The sequence below is a fragment of the Nyctibius grandis genome, chromosome 10 (genome assembly GCF_013368605.1).
Source record: "Nyctibius grandis isolate bNycGra1 chromosome 10, bNycGra1.pri, whole genome shotgun sequence".
NCBI lineage: Eukaryota > Metazoa > Chordata > Aves > Nyctibiiformes > Nyctibiidae > Nyctibius > Nyctibius grandis.
The window spans coordinates 10,645,422-10,670,719 of NC_090667.1; the positions used below are offsets into that span (position 1 = coordinate 10,645,422).

At 46.2% G+C, this 25,298-nt stretch overlaps 1 protein-coding gene across 1 annotated transcript; it reads left to right on the forward strand.

The window, feature by feature from the left end:
• The first annotated feature begins 2,677 nt into the window (after positions 1-2,677).
• Positions 2,678-8,665, forward strand: BOD1 (biorientation of chromosomes in cell division 1). The gene is made up of 4 exons (XM_068408823.1): positions 2,678-2,961; positions 4,376-4,500; positions 6,348-6,548; positions 7,784-8,665. Exons 1-3 carry the CDS (start codon positions 2,731-2,733, stop codon positions 6,544-6,546), a joined length of 555 nt encoding a protein of 184 aa, XP_068264924.1. The 5' UTR covers positions 2,678-2,730; the 3' UTR covers positions 6,547-6,548; positions 7,784-8,665.
• The last annotated feature ends 16,633 nt before the right edge of the window (positions 8,666-25,298 follow it).

A 25,298-nucleotide genomic window follows, 5' to 3' on the forward strand; every position in this document is an offset into this window, starting at 1 on the left:
GATTTAATACGCTTGCCTGCGTGCTATGATGTTGGGCAAAAATACCCAGCTAGATTAAATTAAATACTATGTTTTTCTCATGCCCCGGCTACAGATCTCAAAACTATGAAACACTGCTTGACTAGGTCACACAACCAGCCAACTTGTAAGCGGAACCCATGAATCCTCATTGTCCCTGCCAACTACCAGGTTTACCCCTTCCCCCACACCCTCAAACACCAATTGCGTGTCCCTTTGTGCCATGCTCAGAAACGGATCACTGCATCCACCTACAGAGAAAGGAAGAGACCTAACATCGGGACTGTGAGCAGTGCTACGCTAATACGGCAGCACCAGCACTGCTCTCCCATCTCAGCACCATCGAGGCAGTTCCAGACAAGCTGCCATGGCTGGGGATGGTGACAGCATTTAACCGAAGCAAGAAGCCACTCCAGGTGCTGCAGCTGGAAGACATCCTGGGTATGAGAGGTTTGCACTAAGGCTTTACCTCTCCTGCATCACGGATGCTCACAGTCTCTTTGAATAATTTGTTAATTGGGAGGAATTTTCACATGTGGCAATCCCCAGTCAATCCTGGGCTGGATTCTCCTAAATGCAGCGTACTGTTGAAAAGCTGGTTTTCCTTTGAGGTTGCTCGCGCCCAGCTCTTCAGCCCTGCAGACAGAAAGACCCTTCCCAGGACAGCAGGAAACCCGTGGAAAAAATAACCACCTTCTCCTTACCTCCCTTTCTGCTGCTGCCTAAGCGGCTGCGATTTATGCAGACAGAGAGGGACCACCCCCCTGGCTTCTGCTGCTTGTTCCCTAATGACACTAATGGATGAATGACATCCCTGCCTCGTGGGGTGACAGCAAAAGAGGCCCTGCTGTCCCTGGGACTGCAGCCAACACTGTTGGCTGCCCTCTGCCGGGGCCCAGCCCCTGCCAGCAGCCACCTGCATGAATCCCCCCATCAGATCCCCCTGGGGTCCCCAGCCTACGGGAGGGGTCAGGGCTGTATCCCCTAAAATATACAGAATGAGGAGGTGCAGGCTCATGCGAGATTTTTGTCTTATAAGACGTGTTTACGTGCTGGTTAGAAAAGTCTCCTGTCGATGCTGCTGTATGTACTGCATCAGCATAGTGCTTGAACGTACAGCAAGCAACACATCCCTCTGGATGTCACTGGGGCAGGACGTTACAACAATTAGATTAATGCGTTCCTAGCTGGGGTTATCTTCACATGAAAGGACAGTGCCTGCACGAGCACGATGCCAGCAAACTCCGTGCTGGTGTGAGCTGGTCACAAGTGGTCGGGAGAAAGGACTGCTGGCAGCTGCCAGGCAGGAATGCAATTCCACGGATACTTCCAAGTGCCTGGATGAGTTGTAGGGGTTTTATATCTGACTTTGAGATAGCCAACATGGACTAGTGACAGTGACAAGGCATCCAGCTGGAGGGACAGCTTTTTCATTCCAGCAGAAGAGCACTCGTGTATCTCTGCAGTATACGACAGTTTCACAAGATGCTTTTGTCAGTGGAAAGCTCGGGCTGTGTACACACTACCATTTTTCCCTCTTCCCTCCTCAAAGCTGCCAGATGGAAAGGGACAGCTTACGCTGCTTCTTAAAGCTGCTGCATTTTAATCAGGTAGAGGAGGACAGTGTATTGTCCACAAAACATCGCCATCTTTTTGCTCATTCAGTAGTATGAAAAAAGAAAGGTGCGGATGCACCCATGCGGTGCATCTTTGTGGAGGACTGGATTATTACGTTCACACACGGCTTGTCCTCCTGCAGTTAAGGTGGGAATATCCTAATGAGTTCGGTTCTTCTTTACAATGTGACTAGGAAATAAATAAAACTAATGCATAGAATTTGTACCCTGTAGCTTGCATACATAATCAGAACAATAAATGACACCAACACTCTAAGCACACACAACAGAGAAAAGCGCCTTTAACAGAGACCCCCTCGCTCATTCACTCTGCGGGGACCGGTGTTGGGGTAGGCCTTTGGTGCTGCCCTTCCTCTTGCTAGCAGCGTGTAACGAATGAAACTTCAGGTCCCGGTGGAAATCCAGGATGATCCCACGCAAATTGATTTTTTTCTGAATTTACATTAGTGCTGCCCTCACTGCACCACTGAAAAACACTCTGAAGTCGCAACCTGGCCGATATCCTCTGAGGAGTCCGAGAGCCTCCCCGGGACGGGAGCCCCAAGCCGCACGCCTCGAGGGGCCTGCGCGGAGCTGAGGTAAAGCGGCGTCCTCTGCCCCAGCCACAGCTCCTGTGGCGGGCAGGCCTGACCGCCTCTGCTGCGGGCGGACCCTGGGAGCAGCGCACGGCGCGCTCAGCGTCCTGTGACCGCACGGCTGGCTTATAACGGCACCACCACCACCACCTCAGCGCCCGCCGGGGCAGCCCCCGCCCCGGACTGGTGGAGTTGGCGGGGAAAGGCCAGCACGGCCGCCGCCACCCCCCCGCGAACTACAGCTCTCGAGATGCACCGCAAAGGCGCCCGCCCCCGCTGCCCTGTGGGGACGCCGTCGCGGTGCACCCTGGGATTTGGAGTTCCCCCGATCCACCCGGCGGCCCCACGGCCTATAACGACTCCTTCCGTGGGGGACTCGGCTCCCCGTGATGCAGCGCGCCAGGGTGACGCAAAACGCTGCGCGCCGCCGGTGACGGCGCCGGGGGCCCCGGGCGAGCGGAGTGCAGCCGCTGGCGGGCCCCGGGCGCAGGCCGTGGGCCATGTCCGAAAGCGGCGGCGCCGGCGGAGCCGCCCCGGGCGGGGGAGGCGGCGGAGCGGGCGGCGGAGGGGGCTCAGGCGGAGCGACCTCCGGCTCGGGGCCCGGCGCCACCGACCCGGCCTCGCTGCCGCCCGGCGACGCGCAGCTCATCGCCATCATCGTGGAGCAGCTCAAGAGCCGCGGCCTTTTCGACGGGTTCCGCCGGGACTGCCTGGCCGACGTGGACACCAAGGTAGCGCCGACGAACCGGGCGGGCCGGCTCCCGGGCCGCCTCCAGGAATCGCCGGCGGGGCGGGCCGGCCGGTGTCTCCTCCCCGGGCCGGAGCTGCGGGCACGGTCCCTGGAGCCCGGCTGCCGTTGGCCGAAGGGGCACCCGCATCCCTTCCCTTCTCCTCTCCCCCCCGGTTCGCCCCGGTGTCCCGCACTCTAGACCGGTAGAGGCCGGCCAGGCGTGCGGCACCTGCGGGGCTGCTCTCTCCGTCGGTGGAGCTTCCCACCCCCGCAGCGACCGGCATCTGTCAGACAGGCTGCTCTGGAGACGGTCCTGGCTTGAAGCCATAACAACACCCCACAGGCCAGAGAACAGGCTCAGACTTTCATTTTCTAGCCCAGGTCTTATTAGGGAAACAGCGTCCCATAAGAACGCTGCTCCTCGTGAGCATAATTCCCACATTTCCAAAACAAACATTTAACTTTTCTTTCTTGAGTAGATGTTCTCAGACTATTGTTTGAAACTAATTTCTTCCTCAGTCACAACATGAACTCCTGAGCATTTGTTGGCAATACTGAAGTTCGGTTGTTCACATTTGCCATGTCAAAATTAAACTGGTGTTTTGCTTTCCCAAATTGTTACGCTTTCAGCAAGAGTCCTGTTCTGGGACCTGCAATCATCATTCTAGGCCACCCCAGCAGCTGTAGCAAAACCATTCCTGAAGCTGTCAGATCATCTGCTCAGAGCAGCCATCGGTCAGAGCGGCTTTGTCAGGATAGACATACCCTAGCCTTTGATCTTGCTGCCCAGGACAGACACTGCATCTCTGTTACCACCTCTTTCATTCATTATCCCCTATGCATATCAAATTCTGAAATTTAAATGTTGCCTTGTCCTTTTCTTGCATGGTACCAGGATCTGGATGGTCCTCTGTATTTATATGGGTTTGTTAGTTCAATTCCTGTTCACTGAAATTAAGTTTCCACTGATATAACCCATGTAATTCTTACCTTCTGTGTTAGTGTCACAGAAGCAAATAATTGTCACTTTGTTAGTGACAGTATTACTCAGCCAGTTTCTTAGGAATTCTGTGATGGAGGGTTTCCAGACAACAAGAACTCTGCTTAAACAACTCCTGTCTGTACAGGCAGTTTGCATTTCACTAAGTATTATTACGAGCAGGTAACAATTTTAAAATCAATCTATCCAGCTATTTAAGTTATTATAATAGCACACTGACAAACCGTTCTTTGCAATTACGAGTTGTGTTCTTGGGTAAAACAAGCTTACCTTTGTTCAGAAAGTGAAAGGATGGAGACTATAGACAACAGAACAGTATCGTACATGAAAAAAGATGTACTATGAAGGACTGGCAGGGGATAGTTTTGAGATCTTTCAGCTGTTTAACCGGATTTTAATGTATTTATTTTTTTAGCCAGCCTATCAAAATTTGAGACAGAAAGTAGACAACTTTGTATCAACTCACCTGGACAAACAGGAATGGAATCCAGCAATGAACAAAAACCAGTTACGAAATGGCCTAAGGCAGAGTGTAATTCAGTAAGTAAGCAACGTTCTCTAAAATAATGGTAATGCTATTTGATAAGTAATATATAACTATCTTATCTCATCACCTAAGTGAAATAAGAATTTGCAGAATTAAGTTTTGCACAACATGTGCTCTCCTGAGTTTCATTATAATAGTAGATGCAGTCTTAACTCGCATTAAAATGCTTACATTACTGCTTTACCTGAAATTTGTATTTTCATGAGTTGAACAGTATGGTGAAGTACTCATGTTTGCTGTCTAGCCAAGTTATTGCTGCAAATAGCCAGCGCTGTGCCTTCTAGCAAAACTGTACCTGATGTGCTGAGCTCAATGACCTTGACCTTTATTTTCAGAAAAGGGCCTACATCACTCAAAGAAAAAATCCTGAAGATGCCAAAGTTGTTTAAGTAGACTCTGACCACTAGCGGGCAGTAGTCAGCCTGGGCTAGCCTGATCTCATGCAGCAGAGGGTAGCTTTTGTACAGCTATTTAAGACAGTACATTTCCAGCATGACAGGAAAGCCAGCTTAAACTGTGCTGCTTAGAGATTTAGGTTTAGTATCTCTTGCTGCTGACTCATTGCAGTCTGCAGCATGAGCCTCAGCTTGTTTGACTAAAAGCCATGGATAAAAGCTTTACTATAAAGTTGTGGGGAGAGAGGCAGTAGGGAACTTGATAATGGCATTTATGCTTATAAGGAAAGCTATTATAATGTCTTGCACACAGAAGAAACTGTATTTCAGAGCACTTGATAGAACCTCCAAGTCATTAGTATGTAACATTTGTTTGTTTAATCTGTAATTAGAAAAAGGGGTGTCCACTGGAACTACAGAATTTCCTGTCTTTATTTGGAGTCCTTGAGACATGTTTGTCACCTAATGCTTCCTCTTATTTCATGTTACTCTACCACGGGAATGAAGCGGACAATTGATAATTGTTATATCAGCCTGTAATGAGAAGAATGTAAAGTGCTCCCTTTAAGTAGGCTATTCGTATAAAGAACAGAAACACAGTATTAGGGAGTTTGAGGAGTCCCTGTCACTCCTGTAGTTGCAAGACTGAGCGCTGAGGGTGTCAAGATGTGCATGTCCTTTGTTGCATGCACGTATAGGTGTGCTGTTACGTGGAGGTGACATGATGTGCCGTGACCCTGCACCCCCTCGCTCACCAGCATTCACGGCCTTGTTAGCTTTGTGCCTACTTCTCCGAGTGCCAGGCAACATCTCCATTTCCTGTCCCCCACTCCCTCGCAGACATGACTTAAGCCTGCTAGACAGCCTGTGCCCCACAATCCAAGAGTCTGACGCAGCCCCTGAAGTAATAAGTCACTTCAATTACTAGTGTTCAGTTCCAGAAATGCTGCTGTGTGCTACATGTGCTTGTTTTTATAATTGATACCCATCTGTCTAGACTAACAGTTATAAGGGATGAGTGACAGTAATGTTATTAGGGGGAAGGCCTCTTCTCCCTCAAGTCAGCCAAAAAAAAAAAAGACTGTGCTCTCACCTACCCTCCTCCTCAGAATAGCTTGTTTCCCTTGTTTGTGCAAAAATATGTTTGTTTGCTTTCATGTTGACCTCATTTCCGCATGAGCCCTATTAAAGTCGCTCTTGTCCAACATGTCATTTAAGTACCTGGGAGACCAGATGTCAGTTGTTAATTCTGTAGGGAGAAGTGAGAGGGGGTGGGGGGAAATAGGTGGTTGAAACAACTCCCTGTTAAGGATCTACTGAGTGGACTGCAGTTCTCACCATGTTAATGCTAATTGCAGTTGACAGGAGGGCTCTGGAGAATTACTGGAGGAGATTGGGGAGAAGTTTTTCAGAGGAGCTGAATGACTTCTTTGTCTTTGTTCAAGGTCAGGAATGCTGGAAGCTGGAGTGGACAGAATTATTTCTCAGGTGGTGGATCCAAAACTAAACCACATCTTCAGGCCCCAGATAGAGAGGGCGATTCATGAATTTTTGGCTGCACAAAAGAAAGAGGAAAGTGTGCCAGCTCCTCCTCCAGAGCCTGAGAATAAGGATCCTCCTGCTCCATCTCAGGATGCCTCCTAAAGGTCTTGTATCTCTGCACTTACTACTTACATTTTTCATGTACCTCATCTCTGTAGTTTGTATAATGCAAGACAGAGAAGACCTTGTATTCTTCCTGGCTTAACAGGGAGGACACTTTGATCATCAGCATGTTGTCAATGTCAGACAGTCATCTGAGCTGCTTCCACTTAAGTGTCTGCTAAAAATATATTAGGACTGAAGACATAGGTATGATGTAAAACAGCTATCAAGGAACACTGTGGACTCTGCCAGTGCTGGTTTTGTTTTGAATCAGGCCAAAAGGCCTTTTATTCCTGTAAAAGCATATCTAGCAGTGATTGACATGGAATTGGCTGGATAGCTTTCAGAACAATATCAAATGGATTAAAAATACATATCCTTTACTGAAATACAGCTGAAAGTAGAGTGGTGACAAGTTATTGTGCTTTAGCATTGAAAGTTTTAGATAGCTCCTCTTTAGAACATACACTGGAGTGTTGAATTGTTAGTGACTGAAATATTCACTGCTGGAGAAAGGGTAACAGCTCTGGGAGTGAATAACTGTTCATTCCAAACTGACTGGTTTAAATAGAGAAACCTGTATCTTTCCAGCTGAAAGGACTGAGGGTGTCTTTGTTGCAAACAAGTTCATTCTGGCTTTTGTGATTAAAATAACTCAAGGGGCCTCAGGGGGCTATAATTGCTACTCTGTCTTAACACAAATGACTATGCACCCATCTCTGCTAAAGCCCTGTATCTTAACGTTGATTTGAATATTGAGGCCTGTGCTCACATTACTGAGGAACCACTATCTTGATGGAAAATTTCAATCTGCAGCTTTGCTGGGGAACTTAAAACCATACTGCATGAAAGGAAGTTAATTGTGAATTGTTCTATCTGCTAGGGCTCTCTGAAAGCAAAAATTTTCCTTATAATCTACAGCTGATTTATTAAGAAGGAATAAGTAACTTACAATAGCTGTTCGTATGCTTGGAATTATGAGATCAATTAGCATGACTTTTAATTTAATAGTAGCAGTTAAAGTGCCTGTAGTATCATCCCGAGTTATTTAGTTATCTGTGACTTGCAGCCTTAATGCCTTGGTAGATCTTTGCATTTGTCCGGTTCAAATAGTTTAAAGTCCATTATAACCTGCAGCTAAGTGCAGCTGTTAGTTAATATATTCTAATCTATTCTCTATTCAAATGCATTTACTCGTGAAGGTACCATCCTCTAAACTATCTTTTTTTTCTTGCAGTGAGTTCCTGATACTAAGCAGCTGCAGTTGCAAACGAAGTGTCCTGTTAGATTGGCAATGGATTACTTGTTCCATTTGGTGCAGGATTGCTGTCTGCCAAAGATGATTAACCTTTATCAGACGTGTGAGAAGGCATTGAAAGCAATGAAATTCAGATGCACCCGGAGTTCTGCGTGTGGAGGGACAGCCAAAATGTGAAGATGTTTTTGCTATTAACAGCAATACAGAGAGCAGCATGTATTCTTGTTAGTCATGCCTTCAGGCAAGGGGGTAGGAAGAAAAAGGGACTTGGCTTCTTGTCTGGAAGGAGCAGGGAAGTGGTTTGAGCTGATAGTAGACTTGGGAGCAGGAAGAAAAGATGTTTTAGGGGGTGGGATAGTCTCTTGGAGACCGAGTAAGAGCTGACAGATTTTCTTTGATATAAGCCAGATGAGAAGAAGCATCATACACCTCTGCTGCCCAAAACAGCATTGACTAGTAGATGCCAAGTCAGGTGTAACTCATTGCACAGTGTGCTTTAGGAAGGACATTTCCTGTTTAAAACTGGAAAGAACACTTCAGGATCAATTATTGAGATAATTTCTGTGGCATCGCAGGAAAATGTTTACAGTTGGCTATGACTATAGCTGATTTAATTCTTATTTCCTAGGTAGCTCTGGGAAGCAAAGGGCACCAGAGTAGGTGATCAGTTTGAAACTTTTGTCTTTCAACTTCAAAGACACTTCTTTCCCATGAAATTTCTCAGGTGCCTAGTGGAAACTGTCCTATGCTTTCAGCTTGAATGCATGCAGTGTCCTCTGGATGACAGTCAAGTAGAGAATGTGATCAAATATTCTGCCAGCAAATGTCCGTACCTTTTGCAATAAAAGACTTCAAAAAACATCTCTGACTCCTAGCTTTTTCAGAATTCTTTTCTTAAGGAAAAACTACTTCAAAGAAATCCAGGAGTCCCGATTGCTGGAACCCTAATGGAAGTGTGACCTTACACAGTTCATAGATTAATCCAGGTCTGGCAACATGGGGTTGTTAGTAGAAGTTATCATGAAATAAGATGGATATTAGTATTCCTCTCCATATAAGGTCTCTCTCAAAAAATCTAAAGTATGAAAGAACTGAACTGACCTTACCTCACATCATTTATGAGCTATAAATCCTAAATAAATTCAGTCTGGTGCTAGTGATGGTGAAGGCATGTTCGACCTTGTGAATACAATGCACTTCTGGCAATAGGCTAGAGCTATTCCATTTTTTTTTTTTTCCTTTCAGACAGCAGTCTTTTAAGAAGCTAATAACTTCTTATGTCATGGAATAACACTTTATAATGTTTGAACCCTTGCTATTCATGGGCTATATGAATACCTCAACTACAGCCTTATCCCTAGACCTTGTATGTGAACAGATTCAATTCCAGCTATACTCCACTCCCTTTTCAAAACAGGCAATTTGTAGGGAAGATTGATGCTGTGGTTTAATCCTGTAGCTAACTTACATTGCTTAGTACCTCCTCTCATCACAGTTATATGCAGAAATTGAGATGATGGGACATGTGGAATTTCAAACCCTTGTGTAGTAGGATGTCAGACTGAAGTCAGCATATTAGCAGTTTACATTGCTATGCTGGATATGTTAAATAGTCTAAAGAGTTCAGTGAGGCGGACAGGTCTAAGACACTTGAGTAATTCAAGAAGCAATTAGATGTCTTTGTGGAGCTGAAGGAGCAGAACCGTACATTAGGAGGATGAGCCTCGGTGGATCAAATGGGCCTTCTCTTTGATCTCAGAGTTCTTCTCACATTCACGATGATTGTTCCTGTTTCCTGGACAGTCATTTATTACCTCAAATTTGCTTTGTTGGATGAATATGTTCATGCTTTTAATAAATTTCAAGAGATTGCACCATTTCTTCATCTGATACACTAATAGTGTGAAGGAGCTTTAAAGATTTTCTGCCTCTTTGGCTTTGCCTGTCCCAACCCTGTGCATTTGCTTCTGCCCAGTCACAAAAGACCAGCTACGGTTTAAAGAAAACATGCAAGGAGTTTGAGTTGCATTCTTGGAAAACCAGCCTTGCCGCTCCCTGGCTGCTCTGCCCTATGGAACTGCTGGAGCCCAAAGCCTGCAGGAGCCAGCCTAGCTCAGCAGGTAGGTACTAGATTAGGAACTAGGATGTACAAGTCCTCTGCAGAGTCCTGCTAGCCCACAACCATGTCTGCAGCTAGTTGTTGTACCTGTTTGCTTGCCTGTAAAGTGAAGATAACTTTACCCTCCTACATAAGTCCTGGAGCGGGGAAAGAGTCAGGTGCTATATTTAGGCCCAATACAATGAAAATACGGAATGAAAGGAACACACACATCAGTATACATACACACCGGTATGCATGCATCAGTCAACCATCCCAGCACTTATCAACCACACCCAAGTGGCATATAAAGCAGTGCCTGAAATCCTAGCTGTTGCTTGGCTATTAAAGGAATTATCACACATCCCATAAGATTAAAATACAGTAAAGCAAAAAAACACCCTGCTCTTAAGGTGGGGGGGAAGAAGAGGGAAGAGCAGGGTGCCACTAATGATGGCTGCCCAAAGAAACAGGAGCAGATAGCACACTCCCCTCGAGCACTGCCTCAGCTGCTGCACTTTCCTGGGCTGCCTTTGGGGTTGATGGATCACTTTGGTCACTTAAGCCAGAGCACAAGGAAGCGGGTTGTATTCATTAGCTTTCTCCAGCTGACCGAAGCATAGCAAAAAGCAAAAGCAGGCTTGAGAAATTAGTCTAGACACCAACTATACGACCCAGGTTTTTGTAGCTTTCCTGCAGAGCTGAGTGTCCTGGTGGGTTTATAACCTCCGGACCCAAGTCCCAGCAAAACAGAAAATGCCCCATGTCCTGCACTCCAGATAATCCAAAACTCCACTGGATACATAATTCTTAAAATTTTCACAGACTTAATTCTAATGCTCTTCAGTCAACAAGTATAATCAGGTTCTCTTGAGTGAACCAACTAAATTTTACAGTCTTACTAGAGAAAATGGAGAAGGGGAGGCTTTCTTAGTTGTTCTGAGAGTTCTCACATTATGCAGACATCTCGGTTCAAACATTACTTCAGCACTGCAGAACTTCTCTTACTTTCCCACCATCTATTTTCCCCCCTTCATGTCAAAACCTGAACAACAGTTCTGATGTTTTTTGCCTTTGACAGTGCCCCAAATGCTGTCCTGTTAGAAAAACTAAGCGCAGAATTCCATTGCCTTTCCCCCATTATTCCTGAAAAATGTACATGTAATGCATACCACCAAACACACAAAGCAGTCTAGGTGGAATCACAATGATGTTATTTTTACGAACATAACATATTCTAGTCCAAGAGAAACTTAATTACAAGTACTGAATGGGAGTTAGGTGAGGAATAATGTGTTTATAACACATTCCTGAAGTAAAACTGATTCTTGCTAGAAATGATTAATAGGCATTTTATCATTTTGTTTCTGAAACTTCTCATGCAACTGTTACATAAAATAAATTGATGCCCCCTGAGACGCTCGCTATGTAGCTGTTCTGTGACAACAACTCCAGAGACACTTCTTTCAATTTAACCTGAAACTGATTACCGATAGTCACCACAGCTCCTGACCATCAGCAAGACCACAGTTCCACCTGAGCCTGGATTTCAGACACATGCATTCTTCGAGCCCTTTTGCAACTACAAAGAAGGTTCTTGAGCAGGTCGTTTGGTTCAGGCTCAATACCATAACATGAACTTAACATAATCAGTTCAAGAGACATCTCACCATCAGGTAGTGATGCTACTAAGTAACATAGAAAAAGTAACTCCCTGAACAAAGACTCAAGCCCAACCAGTACTCATGCCTCAAGTACTCCCACATCATGGTAATGCAGTTCCAAGTTTAAAGTTTATTACAGACTTCAGAACCAACCCAGTTTTGAATCTTGATACCAGATGAAAGAGACACCAGCTTCCCAGCCTATCAGGCAACAAAACCGCTCTCTGGGAAAGGAGAATAATCATGACTGGAGACAAGTCCAAAGCACAACTCTGAATCCTTAGCACAGAGAAGGAGCAAACTTGGGCCCCTGTCAGGATAGTGGGTCAAACCAACCCCTGCCCCAAACACTGAGCTAGTCATTGCCAAAACACTCTGAATCCACACAGGAGTCAACATGGGGTCTTGAACCCAAACCACATCCAGCTCCACTTCCTCTCCTGTTTTTAGGACAAGCATGACTGGTTTTAATGAGGCACAGCCAATATGCCTGGAAGAGAGAGTTTTCAATATATTATTTTGATCTCAGCCAGAAGAAGGAGCACCAGGAGGGTTAGAAATCACACCAGGAACATTTAATGGAGCTTTTAACTCTCTTTTCACCACATCAATAGAAAGAGCAAGAGCAGCACCCACTGTCACAACCCTGCTCGTATACCACCTGCTTCAAGAACACCACTACTGCAGGACCATGGGCATCACTGGGTACCAGCTGAGTTTTCTAACAGCACCTTCTTTTTCAGCACACAGGGTACAGCTGCAATCGCCGCTGAGCAGGATCCTGTTCTCCAACTTTTTGCTAAACTGGAGACCAGTTTCTCCAGTTCCCAGTTTAAACCCACAAGGAACTGGAGCAGTTCAACTCTTTCACAGATGTTTTCCTGTTTACACTGTAGTGAAAAAATATATTTTAATCAATCAGCTTCCTTAAAGTCAGCTTAATTCCTTGTGAGCAGTCAGGGCCCCTCATATCCACAACAACCCAAGCTCACAAGTGCAGGGACTCACTGCTCCCTTTCTTCCATACCCCAAAGCTTGTGCAGAGCAGCCATTCTCAATTTGGCCATAAGAGGGAGATAAACCATTGCTTCATTTCTCAGTCTGGATGCCTCCTTGCAAAACTCGAGCAGATACAGGGCTCCAGAGCCGTTGCTGATGCCTGAGTGAATCAACTCAGCAAGGTGTGGAGACAGCTCTCACAAAGGGTTTCCGTGAACTCTGACTGTACTTGTCTAATGCAAATCACACAGCAGATATTGTAACTTCTCAAGAGCTTTAATAGTGGGAAACAAATATCAATTAGGATTAGGGAGAGTTTGCGGAGAAAAGCGAACAGCCCAAATGATCAGGGACAAAACCACAGATTTCAGATGTGAAACAGTAAATTCTGAGACCTTCCCTAATCTGTAATTCAGTGATCTGGTCTGGCATGGACGAGGTTGAGGCTAAAACACTAGCACTAGTGCCTGGGGCCCCAGATGGTAGTGCCACGAGATCGTATCAAAACCATAGCTTCAGTTCTTGCATTTTTGTGATTCAAGTGCTGAGCCCACATCAGCGCCAAGTCAGCCTCGGAAACATGACTGGGCAGTAACCGGCCCAGCACTAACTGCCCTCGTCTAGACACCATCAGAAGCCACAGCGCAGAGAAATGCACTACCTCAGCCATCAGACTGGGAGCTGGCTCCACCAAAAATTCCCTCCAGCCCTAGGACAAGCCCAAGGAATGGCACCATAGCAGAACATAACTAGTCCAGCCCACCTGTCCAGGCTGAAGGAATGCGAGGACCTCGCATTTTACTGATTTCATCTTGCTGACTATCATACGAAGAAATCAGTGCCTTTTGCACTAGTGTCTTTATAACAGATACCTGCTCGCTTGGAAAAAATAGAAAAGAAAATCCCTAAACCAGTTCAGGCCTTGGCTCTACAAAGAATTCACCTAAGGACAGACAGCTTCAGTTTGCTTTGCAGAGTTGCGGCCTTTGGGAAGTCCAAGCAACTTCATACAGTAAATACATCCATTTTGGAAGGGATTTGTAACAGAAATAGAAAACCGTGACATCCACGAGTTTCATATTTCATTGCAACTCTGCAAAAGAGAGATAAAATAATCCTGCTTCAGAGAACACTCGTAAATTGCACATTTTCTACAAGGGGGCAGCACAACTGTAGCAAAAAAAGAAAATCCAGCCATAAAACTTCCCCCACAGCACTCCCTGTGAAACACTAACACATTAATCACCCCCTTCCATCTCCTTACGTAACACCATTCACTTCCACCAGCTCCTCCTGCTAAGCCTTAGTCCTCCAGGTAAGTTCTACCAGCAAAATACAGCAAAACAAGGATTGCATCGACCAAAACAAGCAGCCTCAAAGGTCACCAACACCAGCTCCTGAGCTGGTCTCCTCCAACACCAGCCTGAGCTCTCTGCCTTCCACTCACTGGCTTCTCCAACCAGCAAAAAACACACTACAAATATAAGACCTTGCAAAAAGCACCCTACCAACACCAGACTTCACAAGAAAAACCCAGATAAAGTCCACTTCAACCTTACCTTGCTCTGGAGGGCCATCCGCTCCGCTCCCCCTGGGCTCTGGCACACACTGTGTTCCCCATGGGCTCAGCCCGGCTGCAGGGGCTCTGATGAGCAATTGAGCTCACCTGTACCCAGGGCACACCTGAGCCGTTACCTTCCCTCCCCACCCCAACCTCCTCCCACGGGGAAAGCCACACTGCTTCACCTGCAAAAAAGTGATAACAAGCTATCTCCAACCTTGCCTGAATTTCCGCTTCCTACGGGGGAGCCTGGCTGTAGCCATGATCATCATGTAACAGCATGGAAAAGGGGGACTGGGCAGCTGCTGGCCCCACAGGTGATACCTGCCAGTTCCAGCTCAAGAGTGCAGAATCGGCAGGTCCTTGAGGCTGACACTGCTCCCCAAAATATCCCACCCGCTTCCTCCAGGGATTCCAGGAATGTGCAAGGGGTGGGGGGTGTCCAGCAGCCACCCTCAGCACCTTATTATGGGGACAGATTTCTTTTCCCTTTTTAAACAGGACTAAACCCAGTGTTGTTTCTCTGGGGTACCAGGAGGGTACCAGGGCAGGCGGGAACGTCACTCCATCTTGAACAGATTTACATCAGCCTCCCCGACCCCCATCGCTGTCAGAGAGCCGCAGGGGTCCGGCAGACACCCGCTCCAACATGCATGGGAGGGGGTTGCTGAGGCAACAGCATGCCTTATTTAACCGTTATTTAAGCCATCTCACCCTCCCCCCCGCCCGCCACTGCCGACGTGCGCGACCGAGGGTACAGCTTTTATTAGGGTGGGATTTTGTAGCCGCTGGATTTATGGGATGTCCCCAACTGCCCGCCCTTGCCAGCGGCCCCCTGAGATGACGGGTTTGCAAAGCTCAGCTCCAGGGCAAACAGCAGCTTCCCCAGCCTGCAGGTTGCCCTCTGCAAAGGGCAGGGAAACAGGTGAATGAGAGTTTTATGAAAAAGACGACATCAACCAAGACATGAGCGATTTGGGTTGTTTTTTTTCAGAGGGCCATAAAATCACAGTTTCTCAGATGGAAACCAAACTCCATCCCTAAGAAGCTGCTATTTTGCCATTTGGCACCACCCTCACTGTGGGGCTGCTGAGGACGATGAGGGGCTGAAATGGGGTCGGTTGCCCCAGAGCACAGCTCTCCCAAAAGTTGTGGTGCTTTTTGGGTGGAAAGTAAAACATTTACCTGGTTAGGAGACTTACTGACTTTCAAATCAAATTTCCTCACAGATCAGATGTTTTGGGAAGTTGGTCTCCTCTGCAGAAAACAGAAGAAAAAGTGGAAGCCTGATAGGTAAACTTATCCCTGGTCCTAATCAGTTAGGCTGAGTTTTTATAAGTTTTTTATCACCCCAGGTTTTGCTGTCAGGGTTTCATGGGCAGCACTGGGGCTGGCATGCAGACCAGGATGCCTGGTCTGCCAAAGCCTCACAGTCTTGCAGAGCTGCTTGCAATAAGTTATAGGGGGAATTTGTGCATGAAAACCAAGGAAGCACATGAATGCAGTTCTGCCATGTGTGGAAGAACCATCTTCACCCTGTGGTATCCTCAGTGGCAAGGGCTAGCAAGTCTGCAGCATAGCAGAAAGCACACTGAAGCCTATATGAAACCTCTGAGAGCACCCGTATAAAGAGGCAATTGATTTCTTGGCCAATACTGCAGACACAGGACATTCACGGAAGCATGAATTTGGGTATGTTTTCAATTAAATATTAGGTCCCTTTGCAGTTTGTTGATCCCTAGTAAACAGACATTTGAGAGAAGTGCTCACTATCCCAAAGTCAGGGAAATCTTCCAAGCTTATAATAAAGAAACGTGGCCCTGTAGGATTTTCTGAACAGGATTAGTCCAAGTCTAAGGACAAATCTGGGTTTTGCTTTGATTATCTGTCATCTCACCATTAGAAGCATTTGTGAGATGATTAGCTGTCCTGAACATCAGTCTTACCAGGACATTTAAAACCTCCCAGTCTGTCCCTCTCAAACTCAGCTCCTTCTGTTATGCTCAGATGAAAAACCTCTCCTAGCCAGAACAGCAGCTTTACTCTGGAGGCTTCAGGATCTGGAAGAGGGCAGCTCTGAGAAGCAGCAGGAGGACAGATCACAGAACTGCCTTTATGGCTTTGAATCTAGATGTGATGAATAATTTGTAATTTTCGTAGATGTAATATGTATGCCACCCTTTACCTCTGTGAGAGCTTTCTATTTGACTGCAAAGAGTGAAATCAAAGGGATACTAATGAAATGGGACTGAAGCGAAGGCAGAGCTCAGCTACCAGCCTGCAGGACACCGAGTCACTGGGAGTTATCGGAAGGTGATCAATGGAGAATACTCCCAGCCAAACCAGCAGTTCAAACTTCTGCAAGCGTTAACCAAGGGCAGTTGCAATGCGAGAGCCCATCCAAGAGAAATAAAGGCATGGAAATAATGTTCTTGGGGACTGGAAAAGGGTTCCAAAAGAAACAAGTTTACAAGATACTGGCTCGTAATAGTAATTAAATCACTCTCACTGAAAAGCAGCTGATATAGAGCAAAGAATTGGTCAAAACACCAAGACTTTCATCAGAAATAACTGGAGAGTCTTTTACCAGTTTCAGTGGAGGGAAGAGAGCCTGAATGGGCACAGATACCCCTAGATAGGGTTCTTCAGAAAAAAGTCCAAGGAATATGAGGTGGAGGAGACTGAAAACAAGAAGATTGAAACTGCCCGTGCCACAGCAGCACCTCACCTGGGACCGGTCTGTTCCCATCCAGCACTTCCCACCAGCACTGGTCTCACTCTGCAAAATAACACATATTAATACTGCTGACACTTACCGTATCATCCTGAAGATGTGAATTTTATTTATACAAAAATCAGAAGCAAGCCGAAGCGGCAATAAAGTTTCAGAAGGTCTTAAAAGTTCTAGGAATTCTGAGCATTTTATTAGGTGAACTAGCAATTCTGCAGTAAAAATAGCTTTGGGTATTGTTCTTCAGTCTTACTTTTCCACATTGCTTTGAGCTTTCAAGATGTTAAAGAGTTCAGCCTGCAATGCGCTTTGGGCTGCAGGCAGGGAATAAGTTTGTGAAACATGATGTGCCACTTCTGCAGAATATGGGAGTCCTTCCCATCAGCCCCGCTCTCTCATTTCTAGCAGAAGATGGTAATAAGCATAAAAGAAGAACAAAATCTAACTAATGGGACTTGAAACAATCAGAAAGCAAATTATGACAGCAATTATGACAGCTCAGTGCTTGGCAACACCTTCACCTTTCCCAGATGTCAGAGGATAAGCTATTTTTACTGAAAAAAAGGATGACAGAAACCAGGGCTTATTTGGACATCTGCAGCAGAAATTGATTTTAAGTGATTTGAGCTTTCAAAATGGGGTTTGGAGGCAACTCATTGGGCGTTATTTTTCTGGAAGAGGGGACAGGCCACTTCACATTCTTGGTGCAGGATCAGTCTCTTCACTGGAATGCCTGTGAGTCACATTTGAATATGCGCAATATTTACTTTTTTCACTCTCTGGACCTAGACATTTAATAGGCTTTAATTTTAGACTTTGGCATTAGACAAGATGACTTTCTCCTTTTTGGGCACATCAGGGCTCACATTTTTTTTCTAGTTTTTTTCCAAGCTTTTTTTTCTTGCTCTATGTAGAGCAGAGAAAACTACTCCCCGAACCACAACATTATTTCCCTGTTCCCCTTCCATCTCAGCTGAGCCACAGTTTCATCTGCTACCACCACTGGCCTTCCATTTGCAGCTGGTGACCACCAGTGCCAACCTAAGTCCAGCTCAGGTTTATTCATCCCTCGACTCCATCATTCCCGCTCGAGCCCTGTGCTCAGCCATGGCTGAACCTCCGTTCTCCCCGAGCATCTGCAGAGCAGACTGAGTCCGTGAGGGCAGGAGCACGTCAGCTCCATGTGGCAGAAGCACTTGATCCATTGTAATATTGAATTTCATCAGGCAGCCTTCAGTTATGTGACCCAGAATATTTGACCTGGTGTCAGAGGGGGCCTTGGGCTATTGAGATATTTCCCCAGGGCACCCTGCCCTCTTTCTACCAAAGGAATGTGATCCAGCAACAGGAAAGAGTGAGAATTTTCAGCTGTCCCCATCCGCTGTGAAACAGTCTGAGCTACATGTGCCTAATGTAAGGTGTCCCTTATCTACTTACTTTCTCCTCCTTTCCTCTCTAGGTACTAATCCTGCACTAATTTCTACTAATAGCCACATAAGATGCTGTGATAAATTAAGTTCTTGCAAACACAACATATTTTTCCTTTTTCATAGCATGTTTTCGTAGCCCTGCGTGAGCTCCAGACTTGCAAGGTGCTAAACAGCTGATAACCCTGTCCTCCACCGAAATCAAGGCTGGCCAAAGGCGTACAGTATTTTGCAGAATCAGACTGCATTTGTAGAATTTGCTTCATCCTTCACTGAAATCCAGACACCTCTGGGAGCAGAGAAGGGCAGACATTTAACACAAATAAACCATAATGCTTTAGGAGGCAGTGTCAACAAACACTACAGCAGCATGGATTTAAAAGGAAAAAAGAAAAAAAAAAAAGAGCAACAGCCTAAAACTCACAGCAGTCAGGAGCTGATCCCCCAACTCCCATATCTGTTATCCTTGTGTTTTCTAACTCTGCTGACTACAAAGGTGAAGTCCAGAACTCCACTGGCTTTAGGAGAGGCAACAAACCTCTTGTGTCAGAAAAAGCCTTTCAAGTTTATTTTCTTGCCATCTACTGTTTTCAAGCAGGGGGTTATTTTCAATGACCAAAGGGTCTTGAAAATAAAGAAAGGTATCTGGGTATAGAGTTATTACTGCTATTAGCGTAGAAAAAAAGACTAGTCTTTTCAGGCTTTAGCAACTCAGACGTGAAAAACGCTCTCAGAGTTTTTGCAAATGCCAAAATAGGCCTGGCTTCTGCAAGAAGCCACCCCTGAATGGGCCCTTGCCCCTAAATGACACACCTTTCACAGATGCCCAGTCTATCTCCCCAGAGTCCGCTGTGCAGGGACATGTCTTGGTTGAAGGGGCTGTGACTGGGCTGTCGATGTAGACAATCCAAACATTCACATGTTGCTGATGGAAAAGTAATTTTTTTGGCTTTTGCAATAGTGTGGGTGAGAGTGTCAGCTAGCAATTGTTTGATCTGGCTCATTTGTCCACATGGCATCTAGAAACTGTGCTTCATTAGGCTAGAAGTATACAAAAGAAAAGCACAACCTCAACACTGAGGATGGAGTCAGGATCTCCGCTGTTCTGATTGCAGCTCCAGCTGGGATGCCATGCTTGACTTGGGGTAACACTTTTAATCTCTCTGCATCCATTACCCCAACTTATAAAACAGGAGAGCAGCAACAACCTCCCCCCCCTAAATCAGCTTTGTGAGAATTACGGTTTGAAGAATGTTCTGAAGATTAAATCCAGCCCCAACACACACCCAAAAACATCACGGTTGCTTAAAACTGAATGGCATAACGGAGATAAGTGCCGCTGCAGAGTCATTTGGGAAGTCCAGACAATGAGCACATCAATCAAGGCTGCTTCCTAAGGCAGACATCTAAATAAATGCTAATGAAGTCATTTCCACAACACCCCCAACCAATGAGGGCTGCAGGGCTTAAAAGTAATAACAGCAGCGAGAACAGACTGTCCGTTAAAAAACAAAATAGAACATTGAAAAGCCAAAAAAGAAAGCAACAGTTTGTGCATTTCAGAGCTCTGAGAAACACTGTACCTTTGAGCCAGGCTTTTGTTCAAGCGAAGGCTTTTTTTCTTCCAGCCCTCCCTTACTTTCACTGCCTGCTTTATCATTCATGCTTTTCGCTTGCCACGTACCCAGATGCTACAAGAATGGGCACACTGTGGTCCTAACTGAAGTCTACTGACATCAAAAGGCTCCCATTGACTTTAACGGACATTTAACTAACCCTCTATAAATCACTGGAAGTCACTGATTAAACAGACAGCCCCTTCTGAATAGCTGAGACTAACATAACGCCCCTGAAATTTAGTTCCTATATTAACTGCAACCCTGCATGCTTGGGGACAAGTCTACGTCTGCTTTATCTCATAACCTCTGTGCTGAGAGTATTTCAAAGAGAAGGAGAAATAGTTTCTCTCCAAGCCAGGGGAGAACTTCCGTAATTGTGTCCCTGTTTGAAGAGTTATATCAGATTTGCCATATTTTCTGAGAGTCGAGAGCGTCCCACAGCAGTGGCATCTAGCTGAAGCCAGGTCCTGATGTTAGACCATGTTCTGCGTGAGAGGGGGTTATCTGGAAGCTGGTGGATGACTTTAGGCACCCCACGGTGGAGGTTCATTTGAGGTCCATGACACAATCTCTGAATCCTGAACTACTTCATTAACACAAGTAACTAATTGACCAGCTGGGTCTTCGCAGTTGCTCCAGGTGTGCTGGTGTGCCCGCTCACGGAGCCTTTCCAGCACGCGGCTCGCTCATCTGCCTCAGCTAGTTCCCGTGGAAATCTTTTGCAGCTGCATAAAGAACAGCACTGATGCACGCCTCATCTCCGTGGGGCTGAAATGAGACTAAAGTCATATCTTGCGGTGCACATTGTGTGCATATTTGACCGTGTCATCTGCCTGAGAAGTCACTGCCCTCCTGAAGTCCCCGCTCTGAGCAGGCTGGGACAACCACCTTCCACTCATCTGTTAACACCTCCCAGCCAATCACCAGTTCCTTCTGCTCAAAGTAGCACTGGGCTGACAGGTTTGATGATCTGCAGATGATGTTTGGCCTTGACTCATAAGCCAGCTATCTCCAGGAAATTTTATATCACTGAAAAGGCAAAATCCTCAGCTCACTAATGGGACACATAACTACTCCTGACGCCAGGCCATTCCTGAGTTATCTTTTTTTAATACTTACAGCTAAAGCATTTTTAAACAAAGTAAAAAAATTGTGAATGATGAACAATAGATAATACCGCAAAGATCTTTTCTGAAGGAAAAAGATCCCCAAAATAACTTCATCAAAAAAGTAAGTAAAAAGCTACTGACCCACGTTACAGTGGCTGGGGATTGTGCTCAGTATAGCTGCCCCTCGGCATTTCTCTGCTGCCAGATCATCCCCTTGAGTCACCTGGCAATTGGAAGAACCTGCAGCAGCCCCCCTGTGCTCTTGGGACTACACCAGTGGCCGGACAGCCCTGGGATCAAGGTGGCTCCAATCCCCAATTTTTCACAAGGTCTGCAACACATGGTTCTAGAGGACCTGCAGTCTGACTAGATTTGTCGGGACTAATCTGGCCCTTCAGATGGATGACAATAATTCCTAGGGTTCGCACCAGTCTTTTACACTTCCCAAACATCTTTGGTTTTCAAAGAGCAAAGGGGAAAAGCCAGGCTCTAGCACCAGGGCCAGGCTCTGGGATGAACCAGTGAAGTTCCTGTCAAGGAAGAAGAGCCAAAGCCTGATGGAGACTAGGTGAGGACCAGGACTCACCATCCAGAGTAAGTTTTCTTTTCTTGAAAGCATTTCTGCCAGCTATTAAATTCTGCAAAATGTCCCACATATGTTTTCCTACCTTTCTCTGAGACCTGAAATTTTGGCCTTAGCTTTTAAGCATATTATTAGCCCAGCCATAGTCTTCTATGAGGTCTAACAGATACACCACACTTGGCACTTGCCTAAGCAAAAGACACATCCTAAAAGCAGCACCAGCTCTGCCCAGTAATCACTTTTATACCTCAGTCAGGTCAGTTCTTGGCCTTATAACTCTGAAGAGCCCCAGTTTATGCCTCAGACCAGCTTTGGTCTTCCCTGTGTTGACACTTCAGTTGAGTTTCACCACTGGCAGCGGATGCTCCTGTGCCACTAGCGGGTTCCCTGCTTAGCAACGTCTCCTGATGCTCCCGAGGTCCCTTTCTGCCCTCGCTCTGTCCTGCACCACGTCTGAGCAACCCAAAACGCTGCCCCTTTCCCAGCACAGCCATACCTCTAGATGGCTGTCCAGCACGGTGCATGAGCCAGCCCAGACACTGTGACCGGAATGTAGGAGATTAGGCTAGTATTAGATTTCAGTCTTCCAGACGTTCATATGAAGCGGCTTCTTCCGCTTTAACTACTCTCCTTTCAAATTTTTCAGCCAAGGGCTGTGTCCAGACTGTGACCAATACACTGCTGCACATATTGAATGCTGTGGCTTAGAAAGGAGCCGCATTCATAGCTGAGGTTCATGGACAGAGCGGCACAGCCATGTCTTTCCTGTCACCCACAAGTGTAGCCTGCAGCTAGTTTTCTTTTGTACAAGATTTCATGCCTGTGTCTTCAGCCAAAAAGCTGTACAGCAAGTTCACACTGTCACTCCTGCTCCTCTTCATGCTTTCTAGGTAGTCCTGACTACCAGAGCCATGAGTTTTGAACTTAGGATGATTCTTTCTCCTTTTTTTTCTTTTACAGTATTTCCATTTTTTTAAAAATTCATTTTACATTTCCTGCTCGTGCAGTTTGATTTTGTTAAGTCTTATCCTACCGCTTCCCTCTCCTCGCCACCCTTTGCAGTGCCTCCCCCAGTTTCGTACTGGCTGGAAATCTATTGTGCTGTTTGCCCATCTCTTCTGCATCACTAATAGATATGGCAAACATAATTAGGTCTAATGTTTTAGAATCAAAACATGGGGAAATCTGACCTCCCAACTCAAATCCCATGATTTGCCTTGTTTTTTGAAGCTGCTAGACCCAAAAAACAGCAAAACAACTTATGTTATTCTCCACGAAAAGGTCCCAAAGAAACAAATAATTCCTAGTTGTATTTGTATCTTCCATAGAAATTGGGGAACTTTTATAAGAAGAAACAACATTTGAGGGGAAGAAAAAAAAATTCTTCAAAAATTTCCTCTTTTTTTTTAGTCAAAAAGCCATTTTCCTAATTAAAAAAAAAAGCCAATACAACAGTTCTCCCGTGAGATGCCATCTTTACCAGTCAAAGAAGGACAACAGCCTGGCAAAGGGCATGAGCAGATTCATGTCCAAAGCAGGGGGAAGAAGATGAAGGGAGCTCTACCTCAACTGTGCTACACCATCCTACTCCTAGGGACCATAAAACCCAGTATGCAGCTCCTGTTCCTAGCCCAGCCCAGCACGTGCCAGTGCTGCTGCCACCCCATTGCTGCTCACCAGTAAGAGCAGAGCTTGGTGGGCTTCTGAGGGAAGAGGGGCAATGCAATCGAGATCCGGGGAGCATCATGCCTAGTAGAGGACCCCATTGTCCCCTTGAGCTGCCAACCAGTGGGGTGACCCCCTCCAAGGACAGTGAGACCCAGCAGCTCCCCAGGAGAGACATGCTGCCTGCAGGGACCCTGAGCTCCACTCTCTTCCACCAGCCAGAAAATCTTTCAGGTCAATCCTGACATCTCTCTCCCGTGTTGGGGGGAATGGCCAGAGACCGCACTCACGCCAGCAAGGCAGAGCATGACTTTGCCAGCCACAGCCATCGATTTAATACCCATTTCATCTGCCAATCTTTCTGTGCTGCAGAAAGAAAGCCATCACATCAGAAAAGACTTTTGTACAACGAGACTGAATTCCTCCCTCAGCTGTACACAAGCAGCTTTATTGCCCAAGGATTCAGGTGATAAAACCAGGAGGGAGAATTTGGTTCAGGTGTTGCCTACATGATAGCCCCCAAACCCTTCCCTTGCTTGCCCAACCAATGCTATTTGTTCTGCTGTGTAATCAAGGCAAACAATATGCAAGTGCACAGCAGTGAGCCCTCCCCGGAGGGCGTCTCTAAAAGCTCAGCTATCTTTAACATCGTTATGTCTAGGACTTGGGAATAGCAAATTTTCTGATGACTGTCAGCAATGGCTCCTGTGCTCCACACAGACACTGCTGCTCCCATCCAGTGCTCAGCTATTCTTGGTGAGTGCCTGCAGAGCACAGCTGGCTTCACTCCTTTCCTTCCAAGACTGCAGCTCTGTAGTGTTCAGGAAACACAATACGAGAGACTTGTCTTGCAACTTTTCTTCATATTTTTCACAGCAGGTGAGAAACAGACCCAGCTTCTCTGGAAGTCCGTGCAAGCTCAGCCCCGTTCTGGATAATACAGTCTAGTCCCACAAAAGCACAGCACATCCCATTTCAGGAGCACTGCAGAGCATCAGATGAAGAATACATGCTGTACTTTCCCAGTGCCAAAGGAAAGCGGTTACATCGTGATTAGCTGATGACGAAAAAGAGAAATGCTTGGAAAAGTCCCGGAGCAAGGTCCTTATGTTTGAGCAGAGCATCCCAGCTTTGCCACTCTGCCGTCTGCTTTGAACAAACACAGCTCGAGCGAGCAGCAGCACAAGGTCCCCGTGTTTGTGTACCTTTGGCAAATTTTAAATTGGGAGCAGCTGCTAGCAAACTAGCAGGGATGTTTTACAGCTTGCTGACAATGCCAGATTCTGCATATATTACAGTCCATGCTCAGTGGCATCTCTGGAGTATTCCATTTTTACAAGCATTTCCCAACACACCACCAGGAATGCACGAGAACCGCTTACATTTACGCCATCAGGAATCAGGGATGGTTTGTCCCCTTCCACAGTTGGCCCAGGCACGCTCCCTGCACTGCAACCAGCCCATCAGGGAAGTGCTGGTGTCTGTCCTCACCGGGATTTTATGGAGGCGAAGTGTTGGTATCTGTTAGTTGATTCAGGGCACCAGCAGCGCATCTGTTATCAGACCTAGTACTCCCTCTCTTGAGAAGTTATTTGTCTCATCAAGGGACGGTTTGCTTGTTTAGAAAGGGAGATTATAATATTTATTTTCCAGCAGAGATGGGAAGCCTCATCAATCGTTACTTAAGCAAATGAAAGTTTTTATTTGGATGAGGCTAAATAAGTGTAAAATTATAGAGGGGATTAAGACAGATTAAGAGGTGCCTGTTAGTCAGAAATGACTCCTGGTGGGCTGGGAATTTTTCCAAGAGGATAAACATAACTTGCTTGCAACACCACAAAGCGAGTATCTTATGCTACCGTATCACTCCCTGTGCTAGAAGTCAGCAGCTCCAGCAACGGCTAAGAAATCTGCTGCCCGACCTGCTGTCTGCAGGTCCACAGCTGATGACAGCTTCAGTGACCACACTCAGATGTCTCTGGAAGTGACAGAAGTGAGACCTTGTCAGCCCTTGCACCTGGCTGCAGGGTTTCACCCA